Raw genomic sequence first — 19,617 nt, 5'->3', positions numbered from 1 at the left:
CCTAAGGATCATTCAGCTAAAGTTTGGTTGTAATTGGTTCAGTAGTTTCAGAGGAGAAGATCTTTGAAATAGTTTACGACGACAACAGACGCCAAGTGATGGCAAAAGCTCACATTTCCTTTAACCTGAAATTTGCACTATCATTTTCTATGTTCAGTGAACTGTGAAATTGGGGTCGAAACAATAATTTGGCATTAAAATTAGAAAGATCATATCATAGGGCACATGTGCACTGAGTTTCAAGTTGATTAGACTTCAACTTCATCAAAAACTACCTTGACCAAAAACTTTAACCTGAAGCGGGACGAACGGACGGAAGGACGGACGGAAGGACAGACGGACGGAAGGACAGACGGACGGACAGACGGACGAACGAACAGACGCACAGACCAGAAAACATAATGCCCCTCTACTATCATAGGTGGGGCATAAAAAAGAATATGTCCAATGTACAAGGATGCCCCCTTCACACTATTGTTTTCTATGTGCAGGGGATCGTGTGCTAAGTTTCAAGTTGATTGGAATTTTAACTTCATCAAAAACTAACTTGACCACAAATTTTAACCTGAAGCAGGACAGATGAACAAAAAGAAAAACAAAATGCCCCTAGATGCCATCTAGTAGATGGGGCATACAAATTCAAAGGGATTTACCTTTATAAATTCTAGCACTGTGATAAAATTTCAGGAAAAAGCAAATTAGATTATCATAGAGAATTGTGTTGACATACACTACAGACTGTCTTCATTATACCTAGTATGTCATGTCTAATATCATAAACTGTTATCACAGAGATATGTCTCCCTTTTTTGTAATTTCGATAATGCAAACACTTTACCATGTAAGTTTTACAAATATTCAAAGTAAATGAGCCATGACTAAAGGTACATCATGGCTAAACAATCTCCATTGAAATGAGATGTGCCAATGCTTAAATAACTGCAAACCAAATTCCATTGACTTATCATAAGTAGTTCCCTAAACACAAATGTAAACTAAGCAAAATTTCAAAGTCAATAGACCATAACTGAAGGAGCAGGGCAAAATAATCTCCATGGTAATGAGATGTGCCAATACTAATACAACTGACCTAATCACAAACTAATATAATACATGAAAACTAAGCAAAAGTGTCAAAGTCAATAGACCATGACTGAGGGGACGGGGCCAAATAATCTCCATGGAAATGAGATATGCCAATGATTATACAACTGCATACCAATTATCATTAACCTAACACCAGTGGTTCCCCATACACTGACCTAATCACAAACTAATACATCATGTACATGAAAACTAAGCCAAATTTTTAAAGTCAATAGACCATAACTGAAGGAGCAGTGCAAAATAATCTCCATGGTAATGAGATGTTCCAATACTAATACAACTGAATACTAAATATTTTTGACTTACCACTAGTTGTTTTCCATAAACTAGACCTCAACTACAAACTAATACATTATTTGACGCCGGCACCGCCAGAAACAGCATACCTATGTCTTGCTTTTTGACTTCGTCCAGCGAGACAAAAACCAGAGCCTTAGCATCATCAAGCTTTTGTTGACAAACGGACAAGACTGCCTTCATTATACCATAGTGTCATGTCTATTATCAAAACCAGAGCCTTACCATCATCAAGCTTTTGTTGACATATGGACAGACTGCCTTCGTTATACCATAGTGTCATGTCTAATATCAAAACCAGAGCCTTACCATCATCAAGCTTTATACTATTTTAATGAGAATATTTATGCAATACTATAAAATATTCATTATTAATAATTTGTTACTTGTATAAATTATATTGTTGCAAAAAGATTAGAGCGTACAATACTCTTAATTCAGAACTTAAAATACTCTTTATTCAGTGTATAAATGTTGCATGCTTATTTTCATTCTATGATATAAAAAAAAAAAAAAAAAAAAGAGGTACATCTCAGCAGCAAATATTAAACTTTCATATCCTATATCTGTGCTCTTATAAAATTAACATGGACAAAGTCAAGGAAAGGTATGTCAACAACATTTACAAACAATCTGGAGAGATACACACATTAATAAAAAACTTTTTAATAAAAAATAAAAAAGGATTATAGTTGGTGGTTCAAACTTCAGGGCTCTTAACCACAATTAATTACTAATTCAGATTGTCAACCTTAAGACCATTTGTTGTTCACTGTTGTCTTTGATTGACTGTTTATTTTTTCATCATAGGAATAAATGTTGTCAGTATGTTGGACAGTACCTCAAAAATGGCATTCATCAATTTTCATGAAACTCTAGTCTATTGTTTGTATCTATTGACGTAAGCTCCCTTTTGAATTTTATAAATTTTAGATTGTATGTTTCCGAGTTATGGCTTTATATTCATACAAAAATGCAGGATTTTCCCAGTCAGACGGGCAGACAGATGGACAGACTTACAATGGTATACTGCTATACATCCCTTCAACAGGTGAATAAAAACTTAACATTGACTAATTAACCGAAAATAGAAGTTAGTTTCAGACAAAATCTGCCAGTCAGACATGAACACTTAACAATAATTAAAGAGAGGCTAAAGATTACAAATCATAAGTAAAGTAAAAATAACCTGACAACGGTATGACTTAAAAAGAAAAAGACCAACAGAAAAACAAAAGTATACAAAACACAACAAAGAAAACTTGTAACTGAGCAACACAAATCATGCCAAAAACTGCTTCACATAGGGCAATGAATGTGCTGCACATGTTAGTATAAACCTGGTAATAAGTCAGTACATCACATACATGGAAAAGGGGAAGAGATTGTAGTTAATGTATTTGGAACTTATATATCCATTATCATCTGTGAAATAGAAATTCCATATTACAGTCAACACACTTGTGATGGCGTCCGTGAAACTTACAGGTGAACTTAACTGTAACCATTATATCCTTTATCTCAAGTTCGATGGGATACAAAGTTGCCATATTTTGGATTATTTAGTGAGAGAGTATCATCTATATAGCTGAACTTGTGATTAAAGGATACTGCTAACTTCTTTTTATTCTTCATAAGAACTTCCTGTATGAAGTCAGTCTCATATGGATAAAGAAACAAGAAAGCTAGAAGAATGAAGAACCGAGTTGATTCCGGAAAACTAAGAACTATAAAAAAAAGAGAGAGAGAGAGAGAGAGAGAAAGACCCTGTATCCCCAGTTGTATGATGAAAAGATGAATGGGGACCATGTTTCCCCAGTTGTATGATGAACAGATGGATGGGGACCATGTTTCCCCAGTTTTATGATGAACAGATGGATGGGGACCATGTTTCCCCAGTTGTATGATGAACAGATGGATGGGGACCATGTTTCCCCAGTTGTATGATGAACAGATGGATGGGGACCATGTTTCCCCAGTTGTATGATGAACAGATGGATGGGGACCATGTTTCCCCAGTTGTATGATGAACAAATGGATGGGGACCATGTTTCCCCAGTTTTATGATGAACAGATGGATGGGGACCATGTTTCCCCAGTTGTATGATGAACAGATAGATGGGGACCATGTTTCCCCAGTTGTATGATAAACAGATGGATGGGGACCATGTTTCCCCAGTTTTATGATGAACAGATGGATGGGGACCATGTTTCCCCAGTTGTATGATGAACAGATGGATGGGGACCATGTTTCCCCAGTTGTATGATGAACAGATGGATGGGGACCATGTTTCCCCAGTTGTATGATGAACAGATGGATGGGGACCATGTTTCCCTAGTTTTATGATGAACAGATGGATGGGGACCATGTTTCCCCAGTTGTATGATGAACAGATAGATGGGGACCATGTTTCCCCTGTTTTATGATGAACAGATGGATGGGGACCATGTTTCCCCAGTTGTATGATGAACAGATGGATGGGGACCATGTTTCCCCAGTTGTATGATGAACAGATGGATGGGGACCATGTTTCCCCAGTTGTATGATGAACAGATGGATGGGGACCATGTTTCCCTAGTTTTATGATGAACAGATGGATGGGGACCATGTTTCCCCAGTTGTATGATGAACAGATAGATGGGGACCATGTATCCCCAACATTCTGACTGTGTAGGAATTCAAAGGAAAAAAACACATCTAGAAAAAAGACAACTAATTAACAAAAGAATTGTGATATAAAATTTAAAAAAATGTATGGTTCTTTTTTTCTCTCATATTTTTAGGAATTGATGTCATAATGTAAATAGGAGCCATGGTTGCAAATTTGTCTAAGTAGTCAAAGTTATATCACTAGCTGAAAACATTGAAGTTTTTTGGAAACATTTAGTTTTTCTTAACTTCATGTACTGCCTTGCTATCAAAGTAATCATTATTATCCTTTTATTAATAACATTGCAAATTGGACAACATTTATAGACACAGAGTATTAGCTGATTTCCATGTAGGTGGTTACTATGAACAAAAAGCTTAAAAAAACATCCATTCAAAACACACATTTTAACCGAGGTATGTTCATCATGCTGTTCATCAATGGTTAAATGTTTTACATTTAAATAAATCAAATATGCCAAAACTATATACCCTATTGTTGTGGACGGCTGCTGATTCAATCACCTTCATATAAAGAAATTACCTTTCAATCCAAATGATATAAACAAACAAAAATTAAATTCACAGAATTATTTTCCCGCATATGTTGTATAAATCGAGATAACAAAATATATTTCAGAAATAACTTTTCACATAGCAATGTGAAATGATAACAAATCTATTGCTTGCATGAATTATTTAGATTCTATTAAAAAGAACATATTCAGTAATTTAAAAAACTAAAACGAACATAAATGTGTCCTGTGTGGCTGTTCTATCTGACCAAAATATTTCCAATAACTCTTTGGCTAGCATGAATTGTTTCTCAAATAAACGCTAGAAAACATGTGTTTAATCCTTATGATTGTCAAAAAAAACATTTTTTTCTTTTGGGTCTGATTTACTGTCAAATCCACATTAGACTAAGGATTGAGCCCCATTTGACTGGCTCAAATCCATAAATGTGAAAATAATACGATTGAATATTAAAAACATAACAACACCTACCTCAAAATTCCATTTAAATGCAATATTTTCTGAATTTGAAATGTACATGTAATGACATAAACTTCAGCTTAAGAGTTTTTGTTCGAGTGACTTCCAAGTTTTGAAATTACTTCAATAAGCCAAGGGCATTCATGGAATTTCGCATGATTTAATTTATTTTAATTATGTACATTTTTTTCAAGCTCTAATGCATAAATTTGATATGCATCAGAATATGCGTTCTGTTGTTTTTTGTTCAATATAAAATATAGTTTTCACATAGTTTACAATACATGTTGATGTATGTGGGATGTTAATTATACAGCCTCTTATATGTATATTTCTGAGATTGCACTAAGTACGGGTATTTTTTTATAGGGTCTGAAAGTCACTTTTGGAGGCAGGTGACTGCCAAAACCAGGTGACTATTAAGGAAGTTTTGGCTGCTGTAGAAGCCACGATCGAGACTGAATGAGGTTTTATGCGAATTATATAATAAAAGACAGTAGCATTATCTTAATATTTCAAAGTTTTGGCAAAAGATATGATTTTATTTTAACTGATTTTTCAGAAAAGTAGGGAATGGTCACCTTCTCTGAAATTTGATCTTACCTTCTGGAGGCAGGATACAGCTAAATACCGAAAGTGTAAATACGTTTATAGAATGAACCCCCTAGAATATGTACGAATAAAGAGAAAACACTTTTGTTTTTAAATCTTTGCGCATTTATGATTAATTATTGTAATCAATTATTCATTTTAATGACTTAATTAATACCCCTAAGGGGGACAAGCAGTTTGTTCTTTTAAATTTCTGTTATTGAATAACAAGAAAATAAATCTCGAAATTAATTTGAAACATTGATACTCAATAGTTTTCCTGGAAAATATTCACATTCCTTTGGGATAATTAGTGTACGTCCAGTGGCATATATATAACAGGCATGTTGGAACAGGAAATTTGGCATAATGTACTTTCAGAACCATGTTCTCATTATTACACATTCTACACAACAATTGTGATGATCACGAATTTCTTCCTTTGTTCGAGAACAATCTAATTGAAATATAAATCTGTGATTTTACTATGTCCATAACTTCAATGAACCAAAGCAAGTTATATATCAACCTGTATTTAAACAGAGACATAATATATTTCTCTGATTTAAATCTTCTCTTCTTCTTCTTCTTCTTTTGGTATACAATAGTCCATCGACATCAGATGATTACATACTGTTGGCATACATGGACTAGTCTATTTACAAATTTTTTACCCCAATTTAAACAAAATGTATTCCTTTCTTATGTTAAATGTAGACATGTATATATTTTAAATTGCGACTATCTATAGTTCCGTAACTTTCTATTCAGGCGTATAAACGAATGGTCAACAAGTGCGTACATTTTTGTTAAATCAATATTTCTCGTATGTTATAATCTGTCCTTCACTATTTACAACGAGTATATTCTTACATTTTCCCAAAACCCTTGAAAAAAATATGTAAATCAATTTTTATTTTATCAAATCTTTTTTTTTGAAATTATTTAGATTTTTATAAATAATATTCTTTACATCAGAAATGTTATTTATAAACAAGCGTATGAGTTTAGTAATGACTAGCATATCACTATCGGATACGCAAGACAGAGATGTATATAAGATTATACACCTGATAGTTCAAAATGGAAAATTACAAGTTATCGGCCGTGTACACTGATCAATACCCTCAGAAGTGAAACGATGCATGAACTTGGAAGCCCGACAGGAAATCGCTTGAATACCTGGACATGTCTGTTTGGGAATATTGTTAGTACTTCGCTTTGTTGTGTTAAAGATAAGAGAGGTGTATAGATTTCAACTGTTTACTATTCTACATAAAGACGTTATGATATATACAAAGACGTAATAAACATGTGACGTTACAACACATTACGTTAACAACAAGTAAGCGTCTCTGTATTGCAGTTAATCCGTAACAGTGTCACCTTGCAATACCTTTGCCGGGAGTAATACCTTTAGCCATGCTGGTGATCAGATAAGGGAATTTATCTAAATAAGTTTATTACATAAAAGAATTATGAACAAATTTGATTTTCAAAAACCATTTTCACTGAACACTTATGTATGATCATTTATGACTTTGACTTTGACTTTTTAAGTAATTCCCATATAAACAGTTTAAAAACAACAGACCACGGTTATTCAAAAAAATAATAACATTTTCCGTATCAAGTTAGTTAGTTGGATAAAACAACCGTACGATTGACATGATATCGACACGCAATTACGACTACATTAGGTTACTGCAGTTTTGGTCCTTTGTGGTTTACAGACATATCCTGATTATTAAACGGACAAGATGACAAAATGGCGGCACGCAGAGGATTGATACTCTAAATTAAAAATCGATGGTGATCCATCTAGCAGAATAAAACTTTAATATCTATGAAGTTGAGTATTTTTATACAGAATTAACATTATATCAATTTTTGATTTTTTTTGCGAAGTTTCCCTTTAATAAAATTGAGAATGGAAATGGGTAATGTTTCAAAGAGACAACAACCTGACCATAGAGCAGACAACAGACTTTAAGTGCTTGTTTTTTATATTGTGCTTTCTTGATTCTATTAAAACATTTTATTTATTATTTAAACAGTCAGATTTTTTTTCTGGCTTATATGTCTTATCAATGCGCTCAAATGTCCCTCGCCTAAAGTACTGGACAATGAACAATCTTTTTTGATTTTCCCCATATTTTAACTAGTTTGCATCTAAATAATTTATTTTATGATAATAGTACATGTTTTTAAACTGACTGAATAATAAAATTCAAATGTCAAGATCAAAACAAAAAAATTGAAAGAAATTAATCTTATTTTGTCTGCATAAGTACAAGTATAACTCACAGGTGTGAAATTTAATTGTGCATCCACAGATTTTAAATTGATGAAAAAATGTAATTTTAGATAATTTTTGACATGCATCTTATGTTATTTGCAGAAATAATGTGGAGAGAACTCAAGGATCATTGACAAAAGTACATGGATTTGAGTTTTTCCATCTCTGTTCTGATCTTAACTGCTGACAAGTCAACATGTTAAGTTCAATAAACTAATGTCAGTACTGATTGTTTTTATGTCAGTTCACAGAATCCATACTGATTGTTTTTATGTCAGTTCACAGAATTCATACTGATTGTTTTTATGTCAGTCATTGCTAGAATGTCCTTGATTCCCTAATGATTACCTTCATAGCCTTATGTTACAAAGTCTCACAAGATTGAAAAAATGTCCAGCCCTGGTCCATATATGTTTTACTTTGAAGTGTCCAAGTGCCATGAACACAATTCAATTCAAAAATACTAGTAACAACAGGCTAAATATAAAAATGTACCTCTACTTCCCAGAGAGCCTTGGAACTAGTGGCTGTTGTAGCTGTGGCTCTTGCTGTCATCCTGAGGAATACATATTGTTTCTTCTTGTAATCATCTCCTGTCAGAAACATCTGTTCTTCAGCATGAAATAATCTTACAACATCTCCCTACAAAATTATACTTATTGATTTTAAGCAAACACCAATCAATCAAATACTGCTTTTGGTATTCCAGAATTTACTGGAGTTCTTAAATCATCAAAAGTATCACGAAAAGGAGGGGGAAAAGAGGGGATCAGCACAATTCATTTACCTTACAGAAGTTTACTTGATTCAAGGATGCTTAAAACACATTATTATACAGCTCTTTAAGAAACACATAGCATATCTCTTTCTTATATCCTTTGCTTAAATTGTATGAAAAAAATAAAACTTTAAAACTTCCAGCTTTTCAAAATGAATGATTGGTATAGTTGTACTGAAACACCACTTGCCAATGCCACATTCTGTATAGGCCTATCTCAATTCAGGAGCCTGTATTCAAGTGGTTGTTGATTGTTTATGTCTGTTATGTTTGTTTTTTTCCTAAATTCTGTTGTTAGAAATTAGGCAGTTAGTTTATAAGGAATGGACTATAGCTTTTGGTTGTCTTAACTTATTGTTAGATCTTGTCCTGCAGAATATAGTTCCTATAACTTCCTAAAAACACAGCAAGATTGAATGTGATGTTGTGCAAAGCATAGACTTACTTGTCATTGCTTATAATTCATACCTATCTATTAAAGTTTCGAAATTTAAAAAAAACACAAAATTTAATGGCAATGAATCCTATAAATAGTGTGAAAATCGTGCCTTATTGGCTAACCTGTTTGTTTTATTTTGTTCATATTTTTTGCTTTTAAATTTCTCTTTAACTCCTTTAGTTTTAGACAAAAATGAAAACTAGAGGCTCTAAAGAGCCTGTGTTGCTCACCTTGGTCTATATGCATATTCAACAAATAACACACTCCAACATTGTTAGCAAGAATAAGATTAAGAATGGAAATAAGGAATGTGTCAAAGAGACAACAACCTACCAAAGAGCATAAAACAGCCGAAGACCACCAATGGGTCTTCACCACAGCTAAAAAATCCATCACCCAGACGGGTGCTTCAGCTGGCCCCTCAACAAAAATGTGTACTTGTTCAGTGATAATGAATGTTAAACTAAACTCACAAATATATAAATGAACTAAAAATAAAAATCATACACAAGACTAACAAAGGCCAGAGGCTCCTGACTTGGGACAGGCGCAAAAATGAGGCGGTTTAAACATGTTTTGTGAGATCACACACACCCCTCTCCTTTTAAACCTGAAGCCAATGTTTAAAAAAAACATAAGAAGTCAGAGTCCAATTAACAGAACGAGTGGAACTGCTAGCTACTGCTTACTGATGATACACCCCCCCTTTCCTTGCACTTTTATCAAAGCAGGAGTATAAAAAGAAACTAAGCAAAATGGCAATGATACATAAATTATCAAATGACTACAAGCAGTTAATAGAATACAGGACAAAAATCTGTGTTTTTGATCTTGTAGTTTAGTTTCTCTCCATCTTCTTAAGTTGTGCTCAAAACACAAAAGAGGGTAAAAAACTCCTAAATTAAGGGCAATCAGTCCTATAAAGAGTGACAGTCTACTAACAAAAAACTAACTATATATATCATAAAATTTGACTTGTTAGTAGACTTGTCTTGCTAATTTAAAGGCCCTAGGTAAATAACTCCAATAAGAAGTCATCGAAGGATTTTACAATATTGTTTTTATTGAAGATCTTGTCATGCTCATCTTTTTCGCATATTCAATTTTAAAATATAAGCCAAAACGCAAAAATTTGGAAAAAAAATGTCATCAAAGGGTCCCAAGGGGAGTTGACTGACGATTTCAACCATAAGACTAATTTGTAGATCATGTCTAGCTGAACAATTTTGCATTTCAGCTGATTTCAGTAGAGAGATTAAATAGAGAGAGAAATGGATCTCACAACTGATCTCAGTAAAGAGAGAAAGAAACCTAACAGCTTATTTCAGGCAGATTGAATATTTGAAAGTTGAAGTAAAAATAGGTGAAGTTTAAATGAATACAATGATATACAAACCCCCTTTAACACATCTTCTACATTTTCTCTGTAATCCATGAATAAAGTTAATCTCCATGATGTTGAACAATTTACAGCATTGACCTGAAATACATATTCAATATCTATTTATAGAAGTAAATCATACATGTATAATGAATGTTACAAATGTATAAATTCCAAGAAAAAGATGTTATTCTTGGGTGCAAATGAGGCCACTATCCGAGGAGTAGAGGGAGGAACTAACAATAGATTTAATCTTTCTTAACCAAAGCTGATGTCATCATTATTTCTCTTTTCTTCAACAGTAAACAATTGAACTCCTCAAATTTCATGGAGTTAGTCCAGTGTTTTCAGTAGGTTTAAATTTGTAATTTAGAACTTAGATATGGTGTGGCATTTAACTTTGAACATTAACATTTGATGTTTGGTAAATACATTAGTTAAATTATCACACAAATTAGTTTCATATAAATTTTCCATATTTTAGTTTTAATCTGAAGTATATATATTTGGCAAGAATTGTAGGTGCTTAAATTGATATTTCCTATAGAATTGACATTTCAAAGTGACAAAAATTCAATAGAAATAATTGGTCAGCACTGATTCTCAAATGCGTTCCACACATTACTGATCATTACTGAACATAATTTCATAACTTTTTTCAATCTAGTCTGAGATATTGCTAATATGAACATTCTAGAATAAATTAACAATAACTGCATTGTGTGAAACAGAAGAGCATGGATTTCCAGTTGTCCACCATATTGAGCAGGAGACAAACATAGCTTAAACGACCATAACTATTTTATAGTGTGTTTTTCAATGTTGTGATGGTATACTTTTGTTTCAGAAAAGCGAGAAGGTTTGGTACCATTAAAAGGTTTAATCCTGCTGCAAATGCTTGCACCTGTTCTAAGTCAGGAATCTGATGTACAGTAGTTGTGGTTTGTTTAAGTAGTTCATATGTGTTTCTCGTTTCTAGTTCTTATATAGATTAGACTGTTGGTTTTCCCGTTTGAATGGTTTTACATTACTAATTTTTGGGGCCCTTTATAGCTTGCTGTTCGGTATGAACCAAGGCTCCGTGTTGAAGGCTTTAATGATTTACTTTTATAAATTGTTATTTGGATGGAGAGTTGTCTCATTGGCACTCATACCACATCTTCCTATATCTATATAATTGTATTTATAACATTAAATCAAACACACCTAGAAAAAATTATCAGTTTTAGATCTAGATTGCACATGCTTGTCTATTTATTTGTATTTAATGATTTTAACAGGTTATTTGACTTTGGCATTCTTTGGAAATCATCTCCATTAATAATTAGATAGCATCTAGTTCAAATAAGGAATTATTTGAAACTTGAATAATTTTAAATGATAACAAGAATGTGTTCCAAGTACACGGATGCCCCATCCGCACTATCATTTTCTATGTTCAGTGGACCGTGAAAATGGGATAAAATTTCTGATTTTGCATTAAAATTAGACAGATTATATCATAGGGAACATGTTTACTAAGTTTCAAGTTGATTGGACTTCAACTTCATCAAAAACTACCTTGACCAAAAACTTAAACCTAAAACTTTAACCTGAAGCGGGACGAAAGGACGAAGGGACGGACAGACAAATGGACGAATGGACAAACGAACGCACAGACCAGAATACATAATGCCCATAAATGGGGCATAATAAATGGGGCATAAAAAATGAATGCATGGCTAGCCCCCACCCCCTTTTCCCTCTTTAATTTGGTTAGTTTTCAACATATATTTCATATCAAGTTTTCAGAAACTAAAACTTCCAGATTCTAATAATTCCTTTTTCTAATATATGCACAAATGCTGATTTGGCAGCATTTTGTCCAAGTTATGTTTGTCTTTCTGATGTTGTTTGACCTCTCATCCCTTATTTTATTGATTTTGCATTTGTTCAGTGTATGTTCACTTGTTTGTGTTAGAAGTCTTTTGATTGAGTAAAGCCATTTCAAGTGATATTTCATTGTGTGTCTTTCTCTGTTGTGATGTTACACTTTTGTTTCAGGTAAAGGTGAAGGTTGGTACATATTTAGAAATTAAATCCCTGGCATTTGTTTGAACCTGTCCTAAGTTAGGAACCTGAGGTTGTCGTTTGTTGGTGTGGTACATAACTTGTTTCTCGATTCCATTTTTCTTTTTATAGATTAGACCATTGGTTTTCCTATTTGAATGGTTTTACACTTGTGATTAATGGGGCTCTTTATAGCTTGCTGTTCGGTGTGAGCCAATGCTCTGTGTTGAAGACCATACTTTAACCTATAATGGTTTACTTTTACAAATTATAACTTAGATGGAGAGTTGTCTTGTTCGCACTCATACCACATCTTCTTATATCTATATGAAAATGCTTATACATGATAAAGAGTCCATGCATTGTTAATTTTTTTGGGACATTTTGTAATGAATGATTGTTTTAGTTCTTTATTAATCAATTAAGAGAGCTTGGGTCAAATAGGTGAACATGAATTAGACATCTAATAACCCTTTTAGCACTAGCTACAAATTAAACAATAAAATTAAATTGTGATTTTGTTTTGTTTCAAATATTCATAAAAGAAGAATTTTTACACAATATTTCGCTATTTTATAAACACTTTGTCATAACTGTGAATTCTTAAAGAAGTAAGTAGGAAAAAAAAAAATATTAAATATTCGTTTAAATGTAATTATAATTGATTTTTTTTTTGGTTTAAATTGTTTAACAGGTGTTATTTCTGGGCCCTTTAAGCTTACTATTTTAAATGGGTTTTGCTCATTGCTAAAGAAGGTATTTGACCTAGTTGTCAATTTCTACATCATTTGTTATATGATGAAGAATTGTCTCATTGGCAATCATACAACATCTTCTTATTTTTATATATATGTCCCATAAGTTCAAGTTGATTTGACCACAAATTCATTACGATCTACATTAAACCCCAAATTTGAACATGCCATCAACCAAAATATAACCTTTTTATATATTGAACCATGAAATATAGTTCCAACACTTATTTGTCATTTATTTTAAGAAGTGTTTTTAGTCAGGTCAGACTTATGTGTTAATGAATATTGAGTGACCTAAACCTTAACTATTCTTCAAAAACTTTAAGTCACTCAATATCAATTTAATTTTAACTAACAAGAAATATAAGTGATACCTTTGTGGATAATAATGTACCAAATATTTTCCTATACATGTACATTTTTGTAACAAAAAACAAACCTCTTTGCATCCAGGGTTATCTGCCAGTTCATAGTTACTAACATGAAGAGGTTGAACTGCATTGACTGGGTTCAATACCACTTTGTCTCCAACCACAACCTACAAATAAAACATTTCACCAAATATGTTATTATGTCACAGTAAAAACCTATTTCAAATTAGAATAAAATGAGCAGCCTGATACGACTGCCGAGGTCGAACCCTGAACAGTTTGTGCAAATTTGGACACAATATTCAAACTTGATACTATCTGAATTTGGATTGTGATCAAATTTTTGCCATAATATAGGTTTCTAACACAACATAAATGTGGTCAAAGATTTTACAAATTTAATGGGCAATACTGTGCAATTGAAGATTTCTTCTTGAAACTTTTCAAAAATTTGAAATTTGAAAAATGTTGAAAAAAAATTATGAACCATTTGCAAAATATTGGATCCATACACTTTAAGATTAGTTATTGTCTGAAAACTTTAAAAATGCTTGTTTTTGGCTCTTTTTTTGCACTTAAGTCCTGCATCTTAGAAAATTATAACAAAAGTATTGTAAGGGAGGTAACTCTAATACAAAAAAAAAAACCCATTTAAATACATCATAAAAGTATTAAATAGAAAATGACATCATAAATTGTAGTCATGGCTAAAAATAGCAAAATTTAATAGTAATATCTAAAAAATAAATTCCTTTATCATCATGAAAAACAAGTTCTAACTAGAGGATCTCAAGAGCCTGTGTTGCTCACCTGACTCTACTTGGGTTTTTGAAATTATATCAAAAAAGATAAAATAATGGTTTAATATTGCATTCCATTCTGTGATTTCCTAAAAGAAGATATTTGTATGTATTTCTCATGGAGTCCTATGTTAAACTAAGTCCCCCGCTGGCAGCCATCTTGGATAATGGATCAGCTACTAAGTTCCAACACTTTGTCAGCACCTCATGAGGAACAGTCATGCTATGTCCAACACTTTGTCAGCACCTCATGAGGAACAGTCATGCTATGTTTGGTTTCATTCCATTAAGTGGTTCTTTAGAAGAAGACTTTTGTATACATTTCCCATAGGGTCGTATGTTAAACTAAGTCCTCCACTATCAGCCATCTTGAATGATAGATCAGCTACAAAGTAACAACACTTGGTCAGCACCTCGTAAGGAGCATTCATGCCACATTTGGTTTCATTTCAATCAGTAGTTCTCTAAAAGAAGTCATTTGTATGCATTTCCCATAGGGTCCTATGTTAAACTAAGTCCCCCCACTAGCGGCCATCTTGGATGATGGATCCGCTTCAAAGTAACAATACTTGGTCAGCACCCCAAAAATCAATCCCAACCTTCCTTTAGTGGTTATAAACCTTGTGTTAAAATTTTATTGATTTCTATTAACTTATTCTTAAGTTATTAAAAAACCATCTATCTTTGGATGACGCTGACGACAACAATGACAATGACGACGACAACATGATACCAATATATGACCAAAAAAAAATTTTTTTTGTGGTCGTATAAATAATTGACTCTTATGAAATTTCACACTTTACAGTATAAAGTGCTTTCTATAAGAAAGTTCATTTCTTGATTTGGTAATTTCCATTTATCATTTAGGAAAAATGATTTTATTTTTGATATTTAAAAAAAAATGTCTGAATAAAGTTTTTCAGATAATGTAAACATCAGCAATTGCTTCATGATGTAATTTTTATACCACATTCAAGTAACATAACAAGAAGATTCTTTTCTGTAAGTAAATCATGTCTTTTACGTAAGAAATGGGAAGTGAACTTTCTATTATTAATGCCATGAAAATTGGTTTCTTACTTACTTTAGGACTGCCATAATGGTGTATAGAAAAGTTGACAAAAGCACATTTTAATTTACTCTAGTTCTTTGAAAGACTTACAGTGTCTCCTGATTGTCTAAGTTTGTAGAATGGAGAGATATAGAACCAAGATCCTTCATTTCCAGACACATCTAGTGTTACTCTCATTGCATTCTTTTCAAGTAAGGCAGGGAGTCTTTTATTTACTGTCAGGTACTTGTTGCTTTTGAGATGTAATAGCTGGAAAACATTTATAAAACATGCTGCAAGCAATTTGTTTTTGAGATCAAAATAAATTTTTAAACATTTATATCATATATATTCAAACTTGGTAAATAGGCAGCTCATAGTTCATAATGGCAGTCCAGAAACCTTCACCATATATTATAACACAGTCTGCTAAATAATTGTTCCTTGTACATTTTCATCAACACTGTTCAACAGGTATTGGGCATTTTATTTCAATGGCAAAATTGTATTAGGTATAGACATGATAGAGTAAAAGGGCAATAGCTACGAGATAAAAAAAAAAAGTATTTTATTCTTTTATTCAATCATTATTGTAAGTTAAGGTCAAGGAACAGTAAATGGGCTATGTCGCAGATTTTGCTAAAAATTTGCATACAATCTTGGCTCGTTAAACTACAACTGAAAATCGAAAAAATAATACATTTATCTCTTTTATTATCAGAAAAAACGCAGATTGATTTCTTTTAATATGGGTGAATATTTGTATAGAAATCACATAAAATCGGCAAAAAACCTTCTAATATTTGTCTTAAAATCGCCAAATCTCTAATTCTACTCCATAGATTTTTCTTAAAAAACTATATATTGTTGACACATAAATTTCTGTTTAAATGATATTAAATAATCATAGGGTCACCGACTTCGTTTTTTGTCTAATAATCAATTTATTACCTTGTTGGTAGTGAAAAACGTCAAAAATCAACGTTTTACGGCCTGCAACGCGATAACGTTACGATTATTTCGACGTTTTGTTGGATTTTTTCACAAAGAACGCAACTTTGAATGGGTATACCGTAAAAACGAAGTCGGTGACCCTATCTTTATTTTGCATCATTATAACAGAAATTTATGTATCAACAACATATAGTTTTTTAAGAAAAATCTATGGAGTAGAATTAGAGTTTTGGCGATTTTAAGACAAATTTTACAAGGGTCTTCGCCGATTGTGTGTGCTTTCTATACAAATGTTCACCCATTTTGTAAGAATTCAATCAGTAATATTTGAAACGATAATTGAGATAAATGCATTAAATTTTCGATTTTCAGTTGAAGTTCATCGAGTCAGAGTTGTATGCAAAATTTTACTGAAATCTGTGACATAGCCCATTTACTGTAACTTGACCTTAAATAGTGAGATAAATTATTGGCTTTTAGAAACCAGTTTGGTTCAATTTTGTCAAAATAAGCTCAGAACCATTGCTAATGAATTTTTCTCTTGCAAGTGAATAATTTGATCTCATTAATTCTGTATTCATATGACCTTCAATGTAACCCCTTAGCTAGAGATGGGTAATGCATGAATAAGGCCTGTTGGATTATTAAAAGGAAAGAATGTCAACATTGGAATTGAAAAAAAAATGTTAGATTGATCTGCAAAAACAATTTTCATACAGGTAAAAATGATGATACATAATGTATCTTTTTGACCTATAATATGAAACCAAACAGAAAATCCAATTGCACAAGTTCACTTTCTATTTGTAGCTATATTTATGTTTATATTGGGTATTATGACTGTCTGCAGACTACAGTGGTCCCTTCTATGGTAAATTAGAAGGCTTCTACATTACTATACACTTGAAATGCTGATACATGTTATCCAGTCCTTGCATTTGAATTGGTTGATTTTACGCTTTTTATAATTTGGATATACTTTTTAGTAATATGAGAATTTGAGTCAAATCGATAAACATGAGTTTGACAGGTAATACCGCTTTAAGAAAATTAAACCATGTATCATTTATCTTTATAACAAAACAGTTTTAACTTTATATGTTCAATGAACATCCCATCCTCTCTTTATGCAGCTAGTACCAAAAAAAGTCCAACTACCTGTCATTTTCAGAATATCACCAAAAAAATCTAAATCCTGTGGCCATGCACACCTTCATTATGAACATCCTACAAAATATCAAAGTTGTACCTCCAAAACTGTAGGAGGAGATAGCCAGACAAACAATGTATTCTTATCTGAACAGACAGACAGACAGACAAAAGGACTGATGGATGGACGGTGGGATTAGCAGGGATAAATTAATATGCCCTAGACATTTTGTCGTGGTGGCGTAAAAATCTTCAGGAAATTTACAAATAAAGGATTATAAATATAGAAATAAGTAGTTCAAACAAAACGCTTTAAAATAGTTTCTTCATCCTCAGTTAAAATTGCTTATAAAACTTGTTGTGGAGGGAAAAAGGGAGGAGTGGAAAAAAGGGGGGGGGGTGATTGCAGTTGCAGGTCTGTACCAAAAATCTAATGTCCTATAAGGCTTTATCTTATAAAGTCTATCTTGCTGTAGTAGAAAAGCTGTTTTTGGTTCAAAATTAATATTCTTAAGGGCAGTCAACATTTTTAACAATCTGTGTTTTAATATGCATTTGCTTTCTTTTTCTTATAAACAATTTTGTTTCAAATTTCCTGTTATTTCAAAATCATTTTTTTGTCTAAGATATTTGTATAATATCTACTACTGATATCTCAAAATTCCTGTTATGTCAATTTATTTTTGTCAGTCAGATAACTTTGAGAAAACCAAGTCACATGTAGTGAAGAAATTAACCAAATATGGCTAAATTAATTCTTCCATTTCATCTTGTAATTGTCTGCTCAATTCCTTATCCAGCAAAAGCCTCATGGTTTGTCATTAAAATAAACTGTTATCACAGAGATATGTCTCGCTTATTTTGTATTTCAATAATGCAAATGTTGAAATTAGAACAGCAACGCTTTAACATGCAAGTAATGGCAAATATTAAAAGTCAATGAACCATGACTAAAGGTACATGGCTAAAAAATCTCAATTGAAATGAGAAGTGCCAATTCTAATACAGCTGCATACCAAATACATTGACATTTCCTTTTAACAAACCTTAACACAAACTAATGTAAACTAAGCAAAATTTCAAAGTCAATAAACCATTACTGAGGGGGCGGTGTCACATATTCTCCATGGAAATGAGATATGCCAATGCTTATGCTACTGCATACCAACTATCATTAACTTACTACTAGTGGTTCCCCATAAACTGACCTAATCACGAACTAATACAATTGAAAAATAAGAAAAAATTTTAAAGTCAATAGACCATGACTGAGGGGTCAGGGCCAAATAATCTTCATGGAAATGAGATATGCCAATGCTTATACAACTGCATACCAATTATCATTAGCTTACCACTAGTGATTTCTCATAAACTGACCTTATCACAAACTAATACATGAAAAATAAGCAAAATTTCAAAGTCAATAGACCGTAACTGAGGTGGCAGGGCCAAATAATCTCCATGGTAGTCAGATGTGCCAATACTAATACAACTGCATATTAAATATCTTTGACTTATCACTAGTGGTTCACCATAAACTAGACCTAATCACAAATTAATACATTGTTGACGCCACTGCCGTCACCGACGCTGGAAACAGCATACCTATATTTGTCTCGCAAGATAAGCGAGACAACAAAACTCACTATAACTTAGTCCCAGTGATATTGTTGGCTTTTTTCAAAACTACCTCTACCCTTTTTTATTGGGAAAATATGCTTCATTTGTATCAAATTGGGAAATTTATAATAAACCATGAATTTGACTGGAACTTCAATTTGCAGATCCCTTTTCAAGAGGTAAACCCTCGTTTGAAATAAGAGCCCTTATTGTCAGTGATGATACATAAATAGACCCTCAAATCTGTACATATAGTCATTTTTTGGCATGAAAAATGTTTAAATGAGTGTTTTTCAGTTTGTATTCATGCACAATTACTACTTGACT

The 19,617-nt window shown here is 32.5% G+C and overlaps 1 protein-coding gene across 5 annotated transcripts in view; it reads right to left on the bottom strand.

Moving 5' to 3' along the window:
* Window positions 1-19,617, bottom strand: part of LOC134725567 (inositol 1,4,5-trisphosphate receptor type 1-like) — a 248,363-nt gene that overhangs the window by 169,918 nt on the left and 58,828 nt on the right. For all 5 annotated transcript variants that reach the window (XM_063589500.1, XM_063589516.1, XM_063589525.1 and 2 more), the window contains 4 exons: window positions 15,679-15,837; window positions 13,782-13,880; window positions 10,554-10,637; window positions 8,436-8,582 (listed from right to left, as the gene is read on the bottom strand). In XM_063589500.1, the coding sequence (XP_063445570.1) occupies window positions 8,436-8,582; window positions 10,554-10,637; window positions 13,782-13,880; window positions 15,679-15,837 (489 nt within the window). The remainder of the gene's footprint in view (window positions 1-8,435; window positions 8,583-10,553; window positions 10,638-13,781; window positions 13,881-15,678; window positions 15,838-19,617) is intronic.

Source organism: Mytilus trossulus, chromosome 1, assembly GCF_036588685.1.
Source record: "Mytilus trossulus isolate FHL-02 chromosome 1, PNRI_Mtr1.1.1.hap1, whole genome shotgun sequence".
Taxonomy (NCBI): Eukaryota; Metazoa; Mollusca; class Bivalvia; order Mytilida; family Mytilidae; genus Mytilus; species Mytilus trossulus.
Note: the sequence above shows the minus strand (reverse complement) of the source record. Positions and strands in the feature narration are given on the sequence as shown.